Here is a 15,894-nt window from a genome sequence, read left to right as displayed (position 1 = left end):
AACGCTATTGGCACTGTTGGACGAAATGTACTCAATTAAAGTTTCTGATAAACTGACTGGGTGCTGCTTGAGTTGCTTTCAATGCGGCTGTAGTCCTCCAGGTTCTTGAAATGGTAGTTGTGGTAATTTCCAATTAGTGGTACGTAAATGAGGGTTGCCATGGTGAAGCGGGAAATGGCGTCTATAGCCCTTGCGTGAACTATGTCTAATCGATGGTAATCTCTTACTGGCGTTCTTTAGACAAGTGCTGCTGGGATCCAATGAAGTCACACGATTTCCTTGAAAAATGAACGCACTTCAATCTGCCACATCGATTTTCCCGAATGACCTGACGGTCTGTCATCAGACCATTTGGGGATCCGGGCTAATTGGCGTCAGCCCGAAGCAGTGAGTTACATTAGGCTGAGTCACAACGCAGTTGGCGGTGCCAAACCTAAACAACGTCGCAGTCGTTCACAGAAAAAGAAACGAAATACAAGAACAGAGACGGTAAGAGACATTGTTTTGCCCAGTCTACAGCTCCTCATTGTTGCGACTCAGACAGTATGCTTGGGCTGGTAGAGGGGCAGAGGATTTCTGTATTCATTTTGAGGGTGTGTGCAGAATGCTCGCCGCCAATTATCAAGCGTTTTCTTAAATGGGTCGAATCCAGCAGAATGCAACCGGCGAGCTCTTCCACCAGAGGGCGCTAATGTGAGCAAAAATCCCCGTAATCCCCCATAATATTTTGTATGATTTTGGAAAAGTTTTGCGATTACGTGAACTTGAATAAAGTAAAGAAAGTGATTAATAAAAAGGGGCGCCGTAATCATCCAATGCACACAAAAATTGTGGCAGTCAATAGCTGAGTGTTTAATTGAACTATTATTTTGTTCCCTCTTTTAGATTTGTCTAATTAATTACTTAATATCGTAAAAGGCTATACACACTCTTAAATATGTAAGTTACCTGAATGCTTTCAGCCCTGTTGTCAAGATAATTCATTTAAAAAATATTTTTGGGCTCTGGTGATTTTTATAAAAACTCTCTTTTTAAAAACTTTTATTTCATGAGACATTTGTCAGCTTCATTTACATTACTGGCATTTGGCAGACGCTCTTATCCAGAGTGACTTACAGTTGATTAGGCTAACCAGGAGACAATCCTCCAATGGAGCCGTGCAGGGTTGGGGGCCTTGCTCAGGGGCCCAATGGCTGGGCGGATCTTACTGTGGCTACACCGGGATTAGAGCCACTGACCTTGCGTGTCCCAGTCATTCACATTAACCACTACGCTACAGGCCGCCCCCTTCAGCTACATGACAAAGCTCTGAGATTATCATTAACTGCTGCTTGAATTGCGTTTAAATATCCGATTACATTTTTAAAAGGTTTGTTTTTTTATTATTTCTTTTAAGCAAAAAAAGACATCGTCATTGTTCATTGACCGGAAATTTGGTTATAATGGTTTTCCTGCCGGGGCAATACTTCCAGCCAAACCAACACACGCCATTCAGACAATCAAAACTCACACTTGGGCTGGCAATAACACAGGCCACAAAATTGTCAAAGCTGGATATAAATATCGTGTTTGATTGGCACTTTGCACTGAAAATGTTTTAGACAAGACTTCGCTCACATTGTGAACTTTGACCCTGAAGTTGACCCCCCAGAAATTTTTGAAGTGAAAAGCCATGTGCTTTCTTCTGATTTACATCAAAAACATCTTTCTGGCCTTTTAAGATTTGTTTAAAATATGAAGAGTGCCCCCCAGAGGCCTGATTTCAAACGCCCATATCTCAGAAACTACTTGTCCAAATTAAAACATTATTTTTGCCATTTTCTTGACTCAGAGACATTTTCTCTACAATCTACATGAAATCTAGCGAAATCCCTGACGTGGGGTCAAAACACGTCCGGATTTTCACTCTTATAATGGAATGCCCCACATGTTTCTGTCACCGTGACTGTTACCAGCCCAGTCCATGTTTCTCACAAGCTGTCCCGGTGCAAGATTTGCAAGCTGCACACTGACGTAAGGAAAAATATAACAGGAGGTTTTAAGGCAGTGGTTCTTAACCTAATTCACTGAACCCTTCGTAATTGGAAAAATAAAATATGATTTCTTCAAAACATAGGTATATATTTTATTGGTAAATAAAATATATACCTATGCTTTTATTGAACCCCCTGGGGATGCTACTTCGTAGTAGCAATATTCGTGTAAAACTGAGTGGACTCAATATCAGATTTTTTTGCCGAAATTCCCCTAATTGCATAACCTTTGCGACAGGTTACAATTTAAAGAAATGCCATTGTAGTTAGAAATTAAAGGTCCTATTTTGTGGAATACAATATGTCTCTTGGTATGTGGATTATAAAATAATTGTAGGTGCTATAAAAACACTGCAAAAGTATCAAAACGCACAGCCCCCAAAGAAATCCACACAGTCCATATAAATGAACTCTATTTAAATGTTTGGACTTCTGTAACTTTATGACATCACAACTATACACTCATTTGCATATGTCCTTCAGCACAGCCCATGCACTCAGCAGACTGTATTCATTTCGTTGCAGAGCTAGCCAGCCAATCAGAACAGAGGGGCATTGATATCAATGAGCCTTAAAGGCACAGTCACTAAAACAGCCTGTTCTTGGTAAAACTCATGAGAGGTGCTGGAGAATGGAAATGTAAACCTGGATAGAGATTGTTTTTGGTACTGAAAACCACACAGACATGGATATCTTATGGATATCAGGACCTAAAATAAAACGCTGGAAAGGTGTACAATACGGGACCTTTAAAAGCCTTTATTCCATTCCAAAGTTGTAAAGCACCATCAAGTTTCAGCTCACCCAAGCCTTCATCAGGGTATGCTATAATAGGTTTCTCTCCATACGAATTATGCTCAACAGTGTTTCTGTGTTACACAGTGATCCTATTGGACACTGCAGTGGAAACCACAGTCTGTACAGCAGGGATCGTCAACTCTGGCTCTCCAATTCAAATCCTAGTCCTCACACCTGTCTCCCAGGTAGAGGGAAGATGGAATACCCTGGTTGACCGTGAGTTGCTGATCCCCGCGGTACAGAATGGGCCACAGACAGACAGACAGACAGACTCAGTCGGCAGTACAGGGTTTGCGCTTGATGAGCGAGATGGAGGGAGAGAGAGAGTTACAGAGACGGAGTGTGACGGACAGCAGCAGGGCGGAGTCACTGCAGGAGGGGCGGAGTCACTGCGGGCGGGGCACGGGAGGGGGCTTGTCACTGCGGGCGGGGCACGGGGTGCAGCAGGCTCATGTGCTCCGCCCCGGTGAAGGGCAGCCGCTGGGTGCAGTAGTGGTTGACCACCTCGGGGATGCTGGGAAACACACAGCTGCTCTGGTCCAGCGTGTACCCACTCTCCTTCGTCTGGGCCACGATGATGTGCACACAGCCCTGACTCGTCCTGAGAGAGAGAGAGAGAGAGAGAGGGGGGGGGGGGAGAGAGAGAGAGGGGAGGGGAAGGGAGGGGGTTAGGGAGAGAGAGTAAGCTATGTATACCTTTTTTGTAAATGAATAATCACACAGGGTGGCTTTATCTGAGTTCTGCACGCACAGACAAACACACACACACACACACACACACACACACAAAGACACACATACACATACTCACACACAGACACACACATACATACACCCACACACACACAAAGAGACATATATGCACTCACACACACACATACACGCACACAGACTGGCACGCACACAAAGACACACACACAAAGATATACACACACACACGCTGTTGAGCCAGCACTCACTTGAGAGCGATGGAGTATTTGCTGGTTCCTGATTCGCTGTTCCTCACCAGGAAGCTGGCCTCCTTACAGGGCAGGAGCTGAGACTCCGCCTCCTGCCGTGTCACACAGCCATGGTACCAGCTGGGGAGAGACAGCAGGCCAGGTCAGAACAAAACCTGCCCTGAGTTATTTGTTTTGGATTCAAATACTTTTCTGTGCTCTGTTGATCTTGCCTGCAGGGGGGGGAGGAGAGGCTCTCTATGTGAATGCTGGTTAAATGCCCAGCTTTATTAGCACAGGCCGATAAGAACTCCAGCAGGACAGGTAGACCATTTGCATCCAGTGTAAGAAATTATTAATAGAACCAAAATGGTTGTTTGTGGAGCACAGAAAGTTGCATCAAACATATGCAACTAGTGGCTAAGGTGCATGGCTGGGACCCCGGAGGTTGGTGGTTGAAGCCCCGGTGTAGCCACGATAAGATCAACACGGCTGTTGGGCCCTTATCCCCACGTTGCTCCTGGGGGGGGATCGCCCCCTGCTTAGTCTAATCAACTGTAAGTCGCTTTGGATAAAAGCATCAGCTAAATAACAAATCATTATTTATAATTGCGAAATGGTCTGCAAGCAAGGGCGGCAGGTCAGGGCCAATCGCACAGAACTATTTTCGAAATGTTAGTGTGGAAAATGTAAAGGCCTGTCCGCTGACGGACGCGCGGAGCGGAAAGCAGACCCAAAAGAACGGGTGCAAAACAAACGGGACGGAGCATGCCCTATCAGCAGGCACGGGGCCCGGGGCCCTTCCTGCGTTTGTACGCGGCCGGTCAAAGGGTCAGTCGTATTATTATGACTTATTGCGGGCCGGGGGCCCGTCCGGAGGGAGCTCCGCGGCGCAGCGCGCGGAGGAACGCAGCGACCGAAACAACAAGAGGCCCGCACTGCGCTCAGCGGGTTCACATCCACTTTAACAAAGGCGCCACCGTACAAAACAGGACAGGGAAACCTCAGTGCCTGGCGACTACCCTCACAAGCACAACACCGGCATCCAGGAGAGGTGGACACAAGAGACACACTGTACGGTTCAGCGTTAAAGAGGGGTGGAGAGGGGTGGACACAAGAGACACACTGTACCGTTCAGCATTAAAGAGCGGTGGACACAAGAGACACACTGTACAGTTCAGCATTAAAGAGAGGTGGACACAGAGACACACTACAGTTCAGCATTAAAGAGCGGTGGACACAAGAGACACACTGTACTGTTCAGCATTAAAGAGCGGTGGACACAAGAGACACACTGTACAGTTCAGCGTTAAAGAGCGGTGGACACAAGAGACACACTGTACTGTTCAGCATTAAAGAGCGGTGGACACAAGAGACACACTGTACTGTTCAGCATTAAAGAGAGGTGGACACAGAGACACACTACAGTTCAGTGTTAAAGAGAGGTGGACACAAGAGACACTGTACAGTTCAGCATTAAAGAGAGGTGGACACAGAGACACACTGTACTGTTCAGCATTAAAGAAGGTGGACACAGAGACACACTGTACTGTTCAGCATTAAAGAGAGGTGGGCACAGAGACACACTGTACTGTTCAGCATTAAAGAGAGGTGGGCACAGAGACACACTGTACAGTTCAGCATTAAAGAAGGTGGACACAGAGACACACTGTACAGTTCAGCATTAAAGAGAGCGTTACAGCAGCCAACCTGCACTTATAATGTGTGCATTGCACCGCAGTGAGAGAGCGAAAGGCACGGGTAACTTTAACTTTAACCACAGACCACATGAAAAGAGTCCAGACTCGCTCGATGCTCCAAAACCAAATGATGTAGCCACAATAAAATCCATGCAGCTGTTGGGCCTTTGAGCAAGGCCCTTAACCCCTTAGTCTAATCAACTGTAAGTGGCTTTTGATAAAAGCTCCAGCTAAATAAATGATTCATGATTATATTATAGCGATGCATAACGCAGGCTTCCTGCTTCACCTCTGTTTCTCCAGCGGCAGGGTGGGGTCCACCCTGGCGGACTCCAGCTCTGGGGCGGGGCCCGGGGGGGTGAGAGGGGGGGGCGAGGCTTTCAGGCTCTTCTGGTTCCAGCTCTTCTGCCTCAGGTGCTGCCTCACTGTGAGGGGGGGGTCCTCTTTGGCTGGGGTGGGGCGCTCCACGCCCTCAAACTGAGCTGGAGGAACAGGGGAGCGAGGGAGACAGAGGGAGGGAGAGAGAGGGAGGGAGAAAGAGAGAGAGAGGGAGGGAGGGAGGGAGGGAGAAAATGAAAGTATGAAAATGCAGCATACAAATTGTAGGCAAATTCATAAATATCAGCGTGCCCTGTGGCATAATGTGCTTAGTGAGGCCTGGGCTCATTACCCATCAGCCTCAGGGGTGCGTGCCTGTGAGAGAGCCAGTGTCCCATAAAATCTGGCCTGAAGGCCTGGCCATCTCCAGCACTGTCTTAACAAGCGTTTTTAGTCTTGCAATGAAAGTTAAGATCTTGTTTTTTTTTCTCTCAAGTGGAAAATGTTAGCTTGTTTTTAGTTACTGTTGGACAAGTGAAATGTCCTTATTCCACTGGCCAATTTGAAATAAGGATAATTGTCTTATCTCATTGGTAATATTTTTTCTCTTATTTGGCAAAAAGTAAAAGTCTCAATATCAGTATGAAAATACTTAATAGTTGAGTATTTTCTGCCAATGAGGTGAAAAAGTTTGACTCATTTCAAGATTCGCCAATGGGGTGAGAAATTCTCACTTGTCAAGTAAACAGTAACTTAAAACAAGCTGATAGTTTCTACTTGAGAGAGAAAAAACAAGATGTTAAGTCTTATTACAGGACTGAAAACGTTTTTTTTGCGGTGTAAGACAGGGCTGACACAGTCTGGCGTCGGCGTATACTCTCCATGCGAACAGATGGAGCGCCTCACTTCCTGTCCGGCTCCTCTGCTCACTTCCTGTTTTATTAACACTGTGAGCCAACGGGAAGCTCTGACAGGAGACAAAGAGGAGGAGCTTCACCCTCTGCTCCTCCCCCTGTCCGCCTGGAGGCCACGCCCCTAAGGCCTTCACTCCGGAGCTGGAACCTGGCCTGTAAGAGGCAGCCGTCTTTATTCATAAATAACCGTCTTTATTTATCCTGCCGAATAAAATATGTGTAGCCAAACCACAGTAACAGTGGCAGAGAGAGGGAGAGAGAATGAGAGTACAGAGAGAGGGACGGAGAGAGAGGGACGGAGAGAGAGAGGGAAGAACAGAGAGAAGGCCAGGGGATGTATACTCAGGCCTGCAGCACCACCTAACTGACAGGATGCTGCAGTGGTGGGATAAAGATGAGTCAAATAAATCTTGTGGTGTAAATAGTAAATACCAAACTGTATCAATATTGTGGTAATGTGGCAATCCATTAACAATGTAGGAGCACAGTTATGAAACACAACACATGCACTTGGCTTAAAGGGATAGTTCACATTCTGTGATTTCATATATTATTTTGAGTTTCAGAGAATGTTTCTGATTGGCCTCAAACATTTGTGCGTGCACACATTCCTGATAGCCAGCCGGCTTTATAATGGCTTGTACAGGTTTGTGATTGTGTTCAAAAGCAAGAAAATGCACTTCAAGTAGCAGCAAAACAGCTCATGTTCTTATACCAGCCACTGTCAAGCCTGGATGACAAAATCATACACACAAAAAAAACAAAATCAAGTTTGGATTTGAAAATGTGCACTAAAACCTTACTCAAATGCACTAAAAATCACAGTGAAGTATCCCAGCAGTAGCAAAGGAGGATGCCTGTACCTTGCATAGCAGACACAGTGTTACTTAGCAACGGGTACCTGCCTGGTTCCAGCCCCGCAGTGGAACGCGAGTGTTGCTAAGCGACGGGTACCTGAGAGCCAGCCTGGTTCCAGCCCCGCAGTGGAACGCGAGTGTTGCTAAGCGACGGGTACCTGAGAGCCAGCCTGGTTCCAGCCCCGCAGTGGAACGCGAGTGTCGCTAAGCGACGGGTACCTGAGAGCGCCTTGACGATCTGCTCCTTCTTCCACTCCCAGGGCAGCTCGTACTCAGCGGGGGGGCGGGCGTCGAGCTCCGGCCGGGTCGCCTGACCCCGCACCCCTCCCCCCTCGCCCTCCGGCCCCGCCTCGTACGGGGTGTCGTAGATCTGGGGGGGCGCGGCTCTGCCCTCCTCGCCGGCCCCCTCTCCCCCCTCCAGGAGCCCGTAGCGCCGCCGGAGCTCGGTGCAGAAAGCGGCGACGTCTGCGAGAACGGGGAGCGTCAGTCACACGCACTTCCGCAGAGCCCGGAGTCAGGCGCGCAGCGGAGCTGTTTTACATTCAAACACTTTTCTACGCTTTGCTGAACTTCGCCGAACTTCTGGTGCATCAGATCCTATGTAATACTCTCAAAAAGTGCAAACCCCCCCGGCCTTCCTGGTCCTCTTGGTTGATTCAGTCACACCAGGCATCATCAATCGAGCACAGAAATGTGCATTCGAATCCAGAACTGTTGCATATTTCACCTATATTTGCTTTTCCACATAGTTGTTTTAAATAGCCCATGTCACTGAGGTGAGGGTTGGGAGAACCTCTGTGGGCTCTGCATGACAGAGAGAAATCACTCAAAACCCTGTGGACTCAAAAAGACCTAATGCAAGGATCATAAGATCACAGTCCTCTTCCGCCCTCCCTTTACCTGCGAGTCAGGCGTGAAGACAGTCTGGCCAATTAGTAGCACTAATTGCTCAGTTAATTACCCAGGAGATGAGAAACCAGGGCTGGATTTGGATTGGAGGGCCAGATTTGATGATCCCTGGCCTAATTGAACACTTGTGCAGGCGTCTTGTTTTTCTGAATACAGTAGGAGAAAACTAAAGCTGTACACTCCGTGAGCAATTTATTAGGAAGACAGCTTGTTAATGCAAAAGATTTGTGTTCTGGATATTTATACATAAATTATGAATTATAAATAAGTAAATATAAATAAATATAAAATTACATTTGAGATATTATAAAAAGTAGCCTTTGATAACTGTAAAATGTTTTTTTTAATGCACTCCACCAAGCTGTGCTCTTCAAACTTACTACAGTATATTATATTAAATGGTACATGATCTATAATACCAGCGGTATTTGTGTAACAATACTGGCAGTTTGTTTCTTCCAGTTTATATTGGATGTGCTCATAACTCTCCACTGCTTTTGAAAGCCAGGAGTCATTGTTCTGAATATGACTGTAATATAGAGTATTTGATAACATGGATATATCATCAGACCGTAGATAACGCTGTACTGTGATTTTTTTAGGCTGATGTGAATTTTAATAGGTTGCAGTAATAATCACAGCCACACAATGCTGGAGCCTGCGTAGGGGCGACTGTGTGTCTGTTCCAGGTAAAACAAAGGGCTTGCAGGGTCAAAGGTCATTTGGATGAATGACAGCCCACTTCCTGAATTCTGGGAAGTTCTAAGGATGGGGGGTGGGGTGTTTGGGTAAGTCGGCCAGCCCACATAGGGGGGGGGGGGGGGGGGGGGGGCATGTAGGAGAGATGAGGAGGGGGGGCAGGGGAGGCAAGGGGAGGGTCAGTGCAGGGCAACTTCCTATCCAGAGAATGGGACCAGGAAACAGAGACAGGAAACAGGAAGTAGAGACAGGAAACTGCGCCCATTGTCCCAGCACACCACAGTCACCGTGGCAACCTCCTGGGGAACCTAACGAGAGCAGAGGGGGAGGGGCTTGTGCTTGCGGTATTTCACTCCGTCTGAGTGTAGCCTGTGCGCACACACACACTCACACACACACACACACACACACACTCACACACACACACACACACACACAGGTACAGCGAGAGACGGGCACCTGTGATCATCTGCTGGGCGTCGTACGGCTCCATGTAGCCGTCGTTCTCTCCCTCTCTCTCCGCCTCTCTCTGCTCCCTCGTCTTCTGGGCGTCGAAGGGATCGGCATAGTCCTCTAGGATGATCACCTGCAAGAGGGAGAGACCAGGAACAGCATCAAGCCCCAGCGGTTTGCTGCATTCATGTATAATACCATAATGCAGAGATCTCTAATATACCAACCCTGCTGCAAAAAACAGCTCAAGCTATGTTTTGAAACAGTTGGTAGCCGGTTGACCAGCTACGAGCTCAGACAAGCGTTATGACCAGATTGGCCATTCCGGTTGACCAGCTCATACCCAGCTAGTCCAGCTTATGTCCATCTTGGCCAGCTAAACCTTCAAGCAGGTCAAGCTGGCATAGCTGAATTTTTGGTGTGTGTTTTCAGGAAAGCCAGTGTGTGGAGTGTGCACATGTTGTTGTTGGTAGAAGGGGTGGGGGCTGGGAGCTTGAGGGGGAGCATGAGTCACGCCAGTATTCCTCTGGTGCCAGCTGTCAGGGCAGTTCTGAAATACGGCTGGATTTATGACCGGAATGAGACAGTCCACTTGTGCGCTGGGTTGGGTGTGAACGGGGGTTCCCAAACTAAGGGTCGGGACCTTCTGGAAGGTCTTGAGAGGAGTTGAGGCGGTTTTGGTGGAAAAATTGGGAAAACACTTGGATAACGGAAAGAATTCTAGTTCATTAAAAGGGTCCTGGGCTGGGAAAGATAGGAAGCCAGTGGGTTAGAGGAGAAGATCCTTGGATGACTGCAGTATTTCAAGGTCTGAGGTGCTTGATGTGCTCACACTAAGCAAGGTAAAGCAGGATAAACTGCTTTAGAAGCTGAATAAAGTGCAGGATAAATTAGGGAAGGGGGTGAATACAGAGGTGTTCGAGCGGCCAGGGATCCTCAAATCTGGCCCCCGAATCCAAATCCAAAACAATTAGTGGTACTGATTGGCCAGACTGGCTTCACATCTGACTCTCAGGTCAAGGGAGAGTGGAAAACCAGCAGTTCTCAGCCCTGAAGGTCCATGGTTTCAGGAACAGGGTGTTAGAGCAGTTCTATACATATTAAAAGATTTGGGCAGTTTAGTTATGAGAATACATAATGTGTGTCAATATACCAGGAGCTTGAAATCAATATCGGGGGCCAATATTCAACCAGTATTTGTCCTTAACACTGCCTTGAAGATAAATCTAAATATTACTTCCCTTCACCAATGCATTTTGGTGATTGCTAAATTGGGAAACTATGGTGACCTCCCTCTGATATTACCCACTATTTAGTGGTTGAGGTACATGACTGGGACTCGCAAGGTTGGTGGTTCGAACCCCGGTGTAGCCACAATAAATTCCGCACAGCTGTTGGGCCCTTGAGCAAGGCCCTTAACCCTGCATTGCTCCAGGGGAGGATTGTCTCCTGCTTAGTCTAATCAACGATATGTCGCTCTGGATAAGAGCGTCTGCCAAATGCCATTAATATTTAAGCCTGTCTATTTAGCACCTGCAATGTAATTGTGTCACCCATGCCTCTGAAATGGGGCAGATCCACATTCTTACATTTCTCTCCAACACACATTTCTCCAAGCTCAACACCAGAGCTCTTTGTTAAGTCATTTTCTTTTGACTTTTTTTAAAAATCAGAATTACCAGAGCTATATCTGCCATATCTGGCAAGTTTTTCCTGTCAGTGAAATATGTACCTCGCAGGAAATCCAAAATGAGTCAAGATAGATAACCGTGGAAACTGCAGTAAAATCCTCATTCAGGAGATTACTGTATTGTTAGCGAGGGCGTTCGACCGCGGTCTGACCTGCGATTTTACGAGAGGGAAGAGTGCCAGGCAGACTGGAGGTCGAAGACAATGTTCAGGAGAGGTTATGAGCCAGGCCTCCTCAACCCTGTCTGGAACCCTTAAAATCAGCACCCAGTTTAGACTCAAGAAGTCGGGCGAGGTAACTGTATAATCAGCTGCTTGAGAAAATCAGTTAACTCGTGTGGTACAAGGAGCATCAGCAGAAGGTGCAGTTCGTCATGACCAAGTCTGGACTGCCTGCTTTCGAGGAACCAGGAGGAGAAGGACTTGCTTTCTTTCAGTGAAGGTAAGGACGTGGTGTGAGCCTCTTAACTGAACATTCAAATGCAACAATCTTTACTGGTGACTGACATCAGTGGAGTTCTGGAACACTGACTTAGTATTTTGGTTAAAACAAATGAGGTTTTGTTCCACTGTAGCCTGTGGCCTTTCCCACAGCACTGTCACGGCTAAAGGGTCACGTGATGTTCCCCGCGCTACGCAAAGCAAATACCCCTGTCCGGTTTGATGACTTCTGTAGGCTGATATCAGAGATACCAAAGAACTCTCCACAGACCCATCCCAAAATCTATGATGCTTCATGGACAAAAACAAAACAAAACAATAATCGTGTTGCGGTTTTTGAAACGGAACGATCGCCTGGGAGTCACCAGAGATGAACCGAGACCTTGATGACACACAGCTAGAAATGTGAGGCATACCCCACCCCCAAAAAACTTCCCCACCTCCTCTTCTTCCCTTTTTCCCCCCTCTCCTTTATCATTCTTTTTTTATCACACCATCTTACTGCACCTTTTTTTTTTGTATTATCAAAGCATAGCCGGAGGCCTGCGCTGTGGACAAGGTTAACACCGGAGTGTCGAGTGACACCATTCTTTAAACAACATGATAGCCACCTCCGGGGGGACTGAAAGAGAAGGACGACAGGAGGAGGAGGAGGAGGAGGAGGAGGAGGAGTATGTAGGTGTTTCGGGGTTGGGGGTAGGGGGCGAGATAGGACAGAGGAATCAGGAAAAGTATGAGAGAGAGAGAGAGAGACAGGCTAAAATCTTATTGTACTACTTGTGCAAGGCTAGCACGGTTTATGACAGTTATAGGCTGATAGTGGAAACAAGTTTTCAATAGAGAGTTGCTGGTGGCGGGGGCAGTGGGAGGGGGTGGAAAGAGTGAGGGAGGAAGGTTAAGAGAGACAGGGGGCAGACAGGGAGGAGTGCATACAATGAAGGAGAGACAAAGAGTGAGGGAGGGGGGCGAACGAAACAATATCGACTTTCATGACTTCAAACTTTCAATGGTTTTTACTGTGACAAAACCCACAACGCCCAAACCCTCTGACACCACAAGCATCCTGCTAATATTAAAACCTAAGGCCACGCTACTACCACGCCACATATTGGTTAACAAACAACGCTGACAAAGTGTATTGACAATTGTAGAACAAATGATCCCCAGGCTAAGCTCTTAAAAACAAAATAGGTAGAATAGCAAGAACAAACAGGCCACAACCAACAGTAGCCCCATTGAACTTTACTTGCAGCAAGCATAGTAGAATCAAGTGTGTTTTTGTGGATGGTTGAGATGAACAAATTAACGCGCAATTTAGCGTTAAATTTGGGGAAGAGCAAGGACGGGGATTAGTATTCAACCTACGGAAAGCGTCACATAACAACTTTTCCCGTTTAATAATGCATAATTACGCAGTGCCAAATCTGCACCTGTTTGTGAAATGTATAAATACCGTTACATAATCTTATCAATTTAAAGGGACGTTTATGTCACTCACCGTCTCCGTTCTGGTAGCAGTATTTGCTTTCTCTGTTTCAGGTCCAGTAGGACCACTGGTACCACTGTTGAAGTTTGGGTTTTTCTCCTGTTTGTCTAACTTTATCAGCCGACTGATGTAGGCGTTCGCCGAAATCGAACTTTTAAGTGACCGGTGCTCTTCCAATCCCGACTCTGCCTTCGAGTTTTTCCGACTTTTCCCGGGGATGAGGCTATCCCAGACCTTCCCATCTTTCACAGAACCTCCGCCTGTAGTCCCATTCCGTCCCAGTTCGATAGCCGAATTTTTCCTGTTTCTCCCTGAGAGAAGCGAGCCCACCCCACCAACGCCTTTGGTGCTGCCAGTTTTGGTGCCAATCCCGGCTGCGAGTCCGGGCTTGCCTCGAGACTGAGAGCTTGATTCGGAGGCTGAGCGGATCCGATCGGTACCGTTCTTGAGATTTATGGGGAAATCTTTGAACCACTTTGCCATCGTCGCTTATTTTGAACGCTCCTCAACGCCATACACGCTCGCGCACCGAGACTGACTTTCAGGAGCCACAGTATATCCCGTCAAAGAAACACGTCTTCCAACGTTAATGTTTTTATCATAAATACTATAACTTTTCGGTTAATCTTATTATTATCTTAGAACAACATTTTAACCTACCTGTCTATTGTTTTGTAATAAAACAGTGCGTGCGATATCAATGGTAAGCGCATCAGCTTTACTATAATTTGGGACAATTTTTTAATTTACCAATTTAACATTAACTCAAATAAAGTAGCTGTTTTTCGTCACTGGACCTGCTGCCTGATGAACTGGCTTAGAAAACCGTTTCTGAAAAACTTCCCCATAGACCTTCGGCTGTCTTTCTCTTCAGTAATTCTCGTCTACTTCTCTTTTTCCTCCATTCGTATTTAATCTTTCTTTTTCGTTCGTTCTTCCTTTATTTTCTAGCGGCGTTATTCTCGCAGAACTAAGAAAAGTCTTTGCAACGGATAAACTCTCATAAAGGTAATTTTTATCTTGACTCTTGTCCAAGATCCCATTCCCGGAGCGATCAGACCAAGCGACTTTCCGACTCTGACGGAGAGATTAAGTGGAATAGGTGGGGAAGTGGGGAGGAGGCTGAACTGTATTTAGGGTGGGGGGTGAGAAGCAGTGACGCTAGACTTAAACTGTAATAATTAATGTAAAAAATAACGGCAATGAGTGCTATTTGGAATGCATCTTCCCTGACCATTATTTCTGTAATAATATAACGATATTTTCTGCATTTCCGACAATTTGCGCAATGACTTTATGATGACAAGCAGGTGGGACTTTATTGTTTTTTTTTGTTGCTACGTGATTCTGGCATTAAACAGCCACGAGTTCAATTTGACACCATGAAGGGGTTGTCGATGTTTATCAGATTATAGGCTACATGTAACTTCTCCCACAATAATAAAAAATCACGACTTTTAAACCTATATATGACTATAAATCACCTTAATAAAATAATCTGGAATCGTATGTCAAAGCATTTAAATGGAAGTATGACATTTACACTCAGTGACCACTTTATTCGGCACACCTATCGAGTACTGGGTAGGACCCACATTCTGCCCGCAGAACGGCCTGGATTCTTCATAGCGTGGATTCAACAAGGAGCTGGAAACATTTCTTGTGGAGTTGGTCCATGTTTACTTGATAGCATCACGCAGTTCCTGCAGATGTTCCGACCACACACATGCTACACACCTCCCATTCCACCTCATTGGAAAGGTGGTCTATTGGATTGGGATCTGGGGAGTGTGCTTGCCATTGGATTAAACTGAAGTCACTGTCATGTTCATGGAACGAGATTATGGAAAAATATCTGGATGGTAAGATATCAAAATCAGTATCCATTTTAAAAATGGTAGACTGTGGCCTAGGGATGCACATGGTCAGCAACAATGCGTAGATATGCTGTGGAATTCAAAGGGCTCAGTTGGAGTTAAGGGGCCAAATGTGGTGGTGGTGGGGGGGGGGCATGGTTACCTAGGGGACCCCCTATATGACTTATGCCTAGAGCCCTGTGCACACCACTCTTGTAAACATCTGTTTTGAATCCCAGAAAGTCATCAGTTTCTGAGATGCCGTAGCCACCGTGTCTGGCACCAAGAGGTAGCATAGACCACCTACACTGTCAGAAATAAAGGTACGACCACTTACTAATGCTTGCTGCTGGAGCGATACCCTACAGACAGATTGTACCCCTAGCCAGCTATATATAACTTTTTTTTCTTTTTTTTGGAAAGTGAACTCATTTTTACCCAAAGAGAACATTACTGTACTTTCAGGGTACATTTTGGAAATTTGACCCTTGGACAACACAATTGTACCTCCACTGTAGCTTTATTTCTGAGAGTGCATTCTAATGTTTCGTCAAATAGTAACTGAACCTCTTAGCCATGTCTGCATGTGTGATATTTGGAATTGCACCCACATGATTCACTGTTTAGACGAGCAAGCTATTCGCCATAACAAGCGGGTGTACCTAATAAAGTGTATAGCCACACGAAGATTATCCCAGCCATAAGGTGTTGCTGCAAGGATTTTGTTAAATGTTGTGCGCATTTTGTGTATTTGAATGCACTTGTGTGACTGCTGTTTTAGTGGGCGTTGAAAGTATGCCAGG

At 46.3% G+C, this 15,894-nt stretch overlaps 1 protein-coding gene across 1 annotated transcript; it reads right to left on the bottom strand.

Annotated features, from left to right (window-relative positions):
• Window positions 1-2,777: 2,777 nt before the first annotated feature.
• On the bottom strand, window positions 2,778-14,311 carry LOC133137231 (SH2 domain-containing adapter protein E-like). The gene is made up of 6 exons (XM_061255365.1): window positions 13,248-14,311; window positions 9,626-9,752; window positions 7,778-8,023; window positions 5,759-5,951; window positions 3,791-3,910; window positions 2,778-3,432 (listed from the first exon to the last, which is right to left on the bottom strand). The coding sequence occupies exons 1-6, from the start codon at window positions 13,716-13,718 to the stop codon at window positions 3,249-3,251; spliced, it is 1,341 nt and encodes a 446-aa protein (XP_061111349.1). The 5' UTR covers window positions 13,719-14,311; the 3' UTR covers window positions 2,778-3,248.
• Window positions 14,312-15,894: the final 1,583 nt, after the last annotated feature.

This window comes from Conger conger, chromosome 9, assembly GCF_963514075.1.
Source record: "Conger conger chromosome 9, fConCon1.1, whole genome shotgun sequence".
NCBI lineage: Eukaryota > Metazoa > Chordata > Actinopteri > Anguilliformes > Congridae > Conger > Conger conger.
Note: the sequence above shows the minus strand (reverse complement) of the source record. Positions and strands in the feature narration are given on the sequence as shown.

What these genes read in the sequence shown, in the direction of transcription:
- LOC133137231 (XM_061255365.1), bottom strand. Translation starts at nt 13,718, where the DNA reads ATGGCAAAGTGGTTCAAAGATTTCCCCATAAATCTCAAGAACGGTACC. An exon ending in GATCGTCAAGGCGCTCTCAG is followed by an intron (nt 5,952 to 7,777) that starts GTACCCGTCGCT and finishes CTGTTCCTCCAG; the next exon opens with CTCAGTTTGAGGGCGTGGAG. An exon ending in AAATACTCCATCGCTCTCAA is followed by an intron (nt 3,433 to 3,790) that starts GTGAGTGCTGGC and finishes TCTCTCTCTCAG; the next exon opens with GACGAGTCAGGGCTGTGTGC.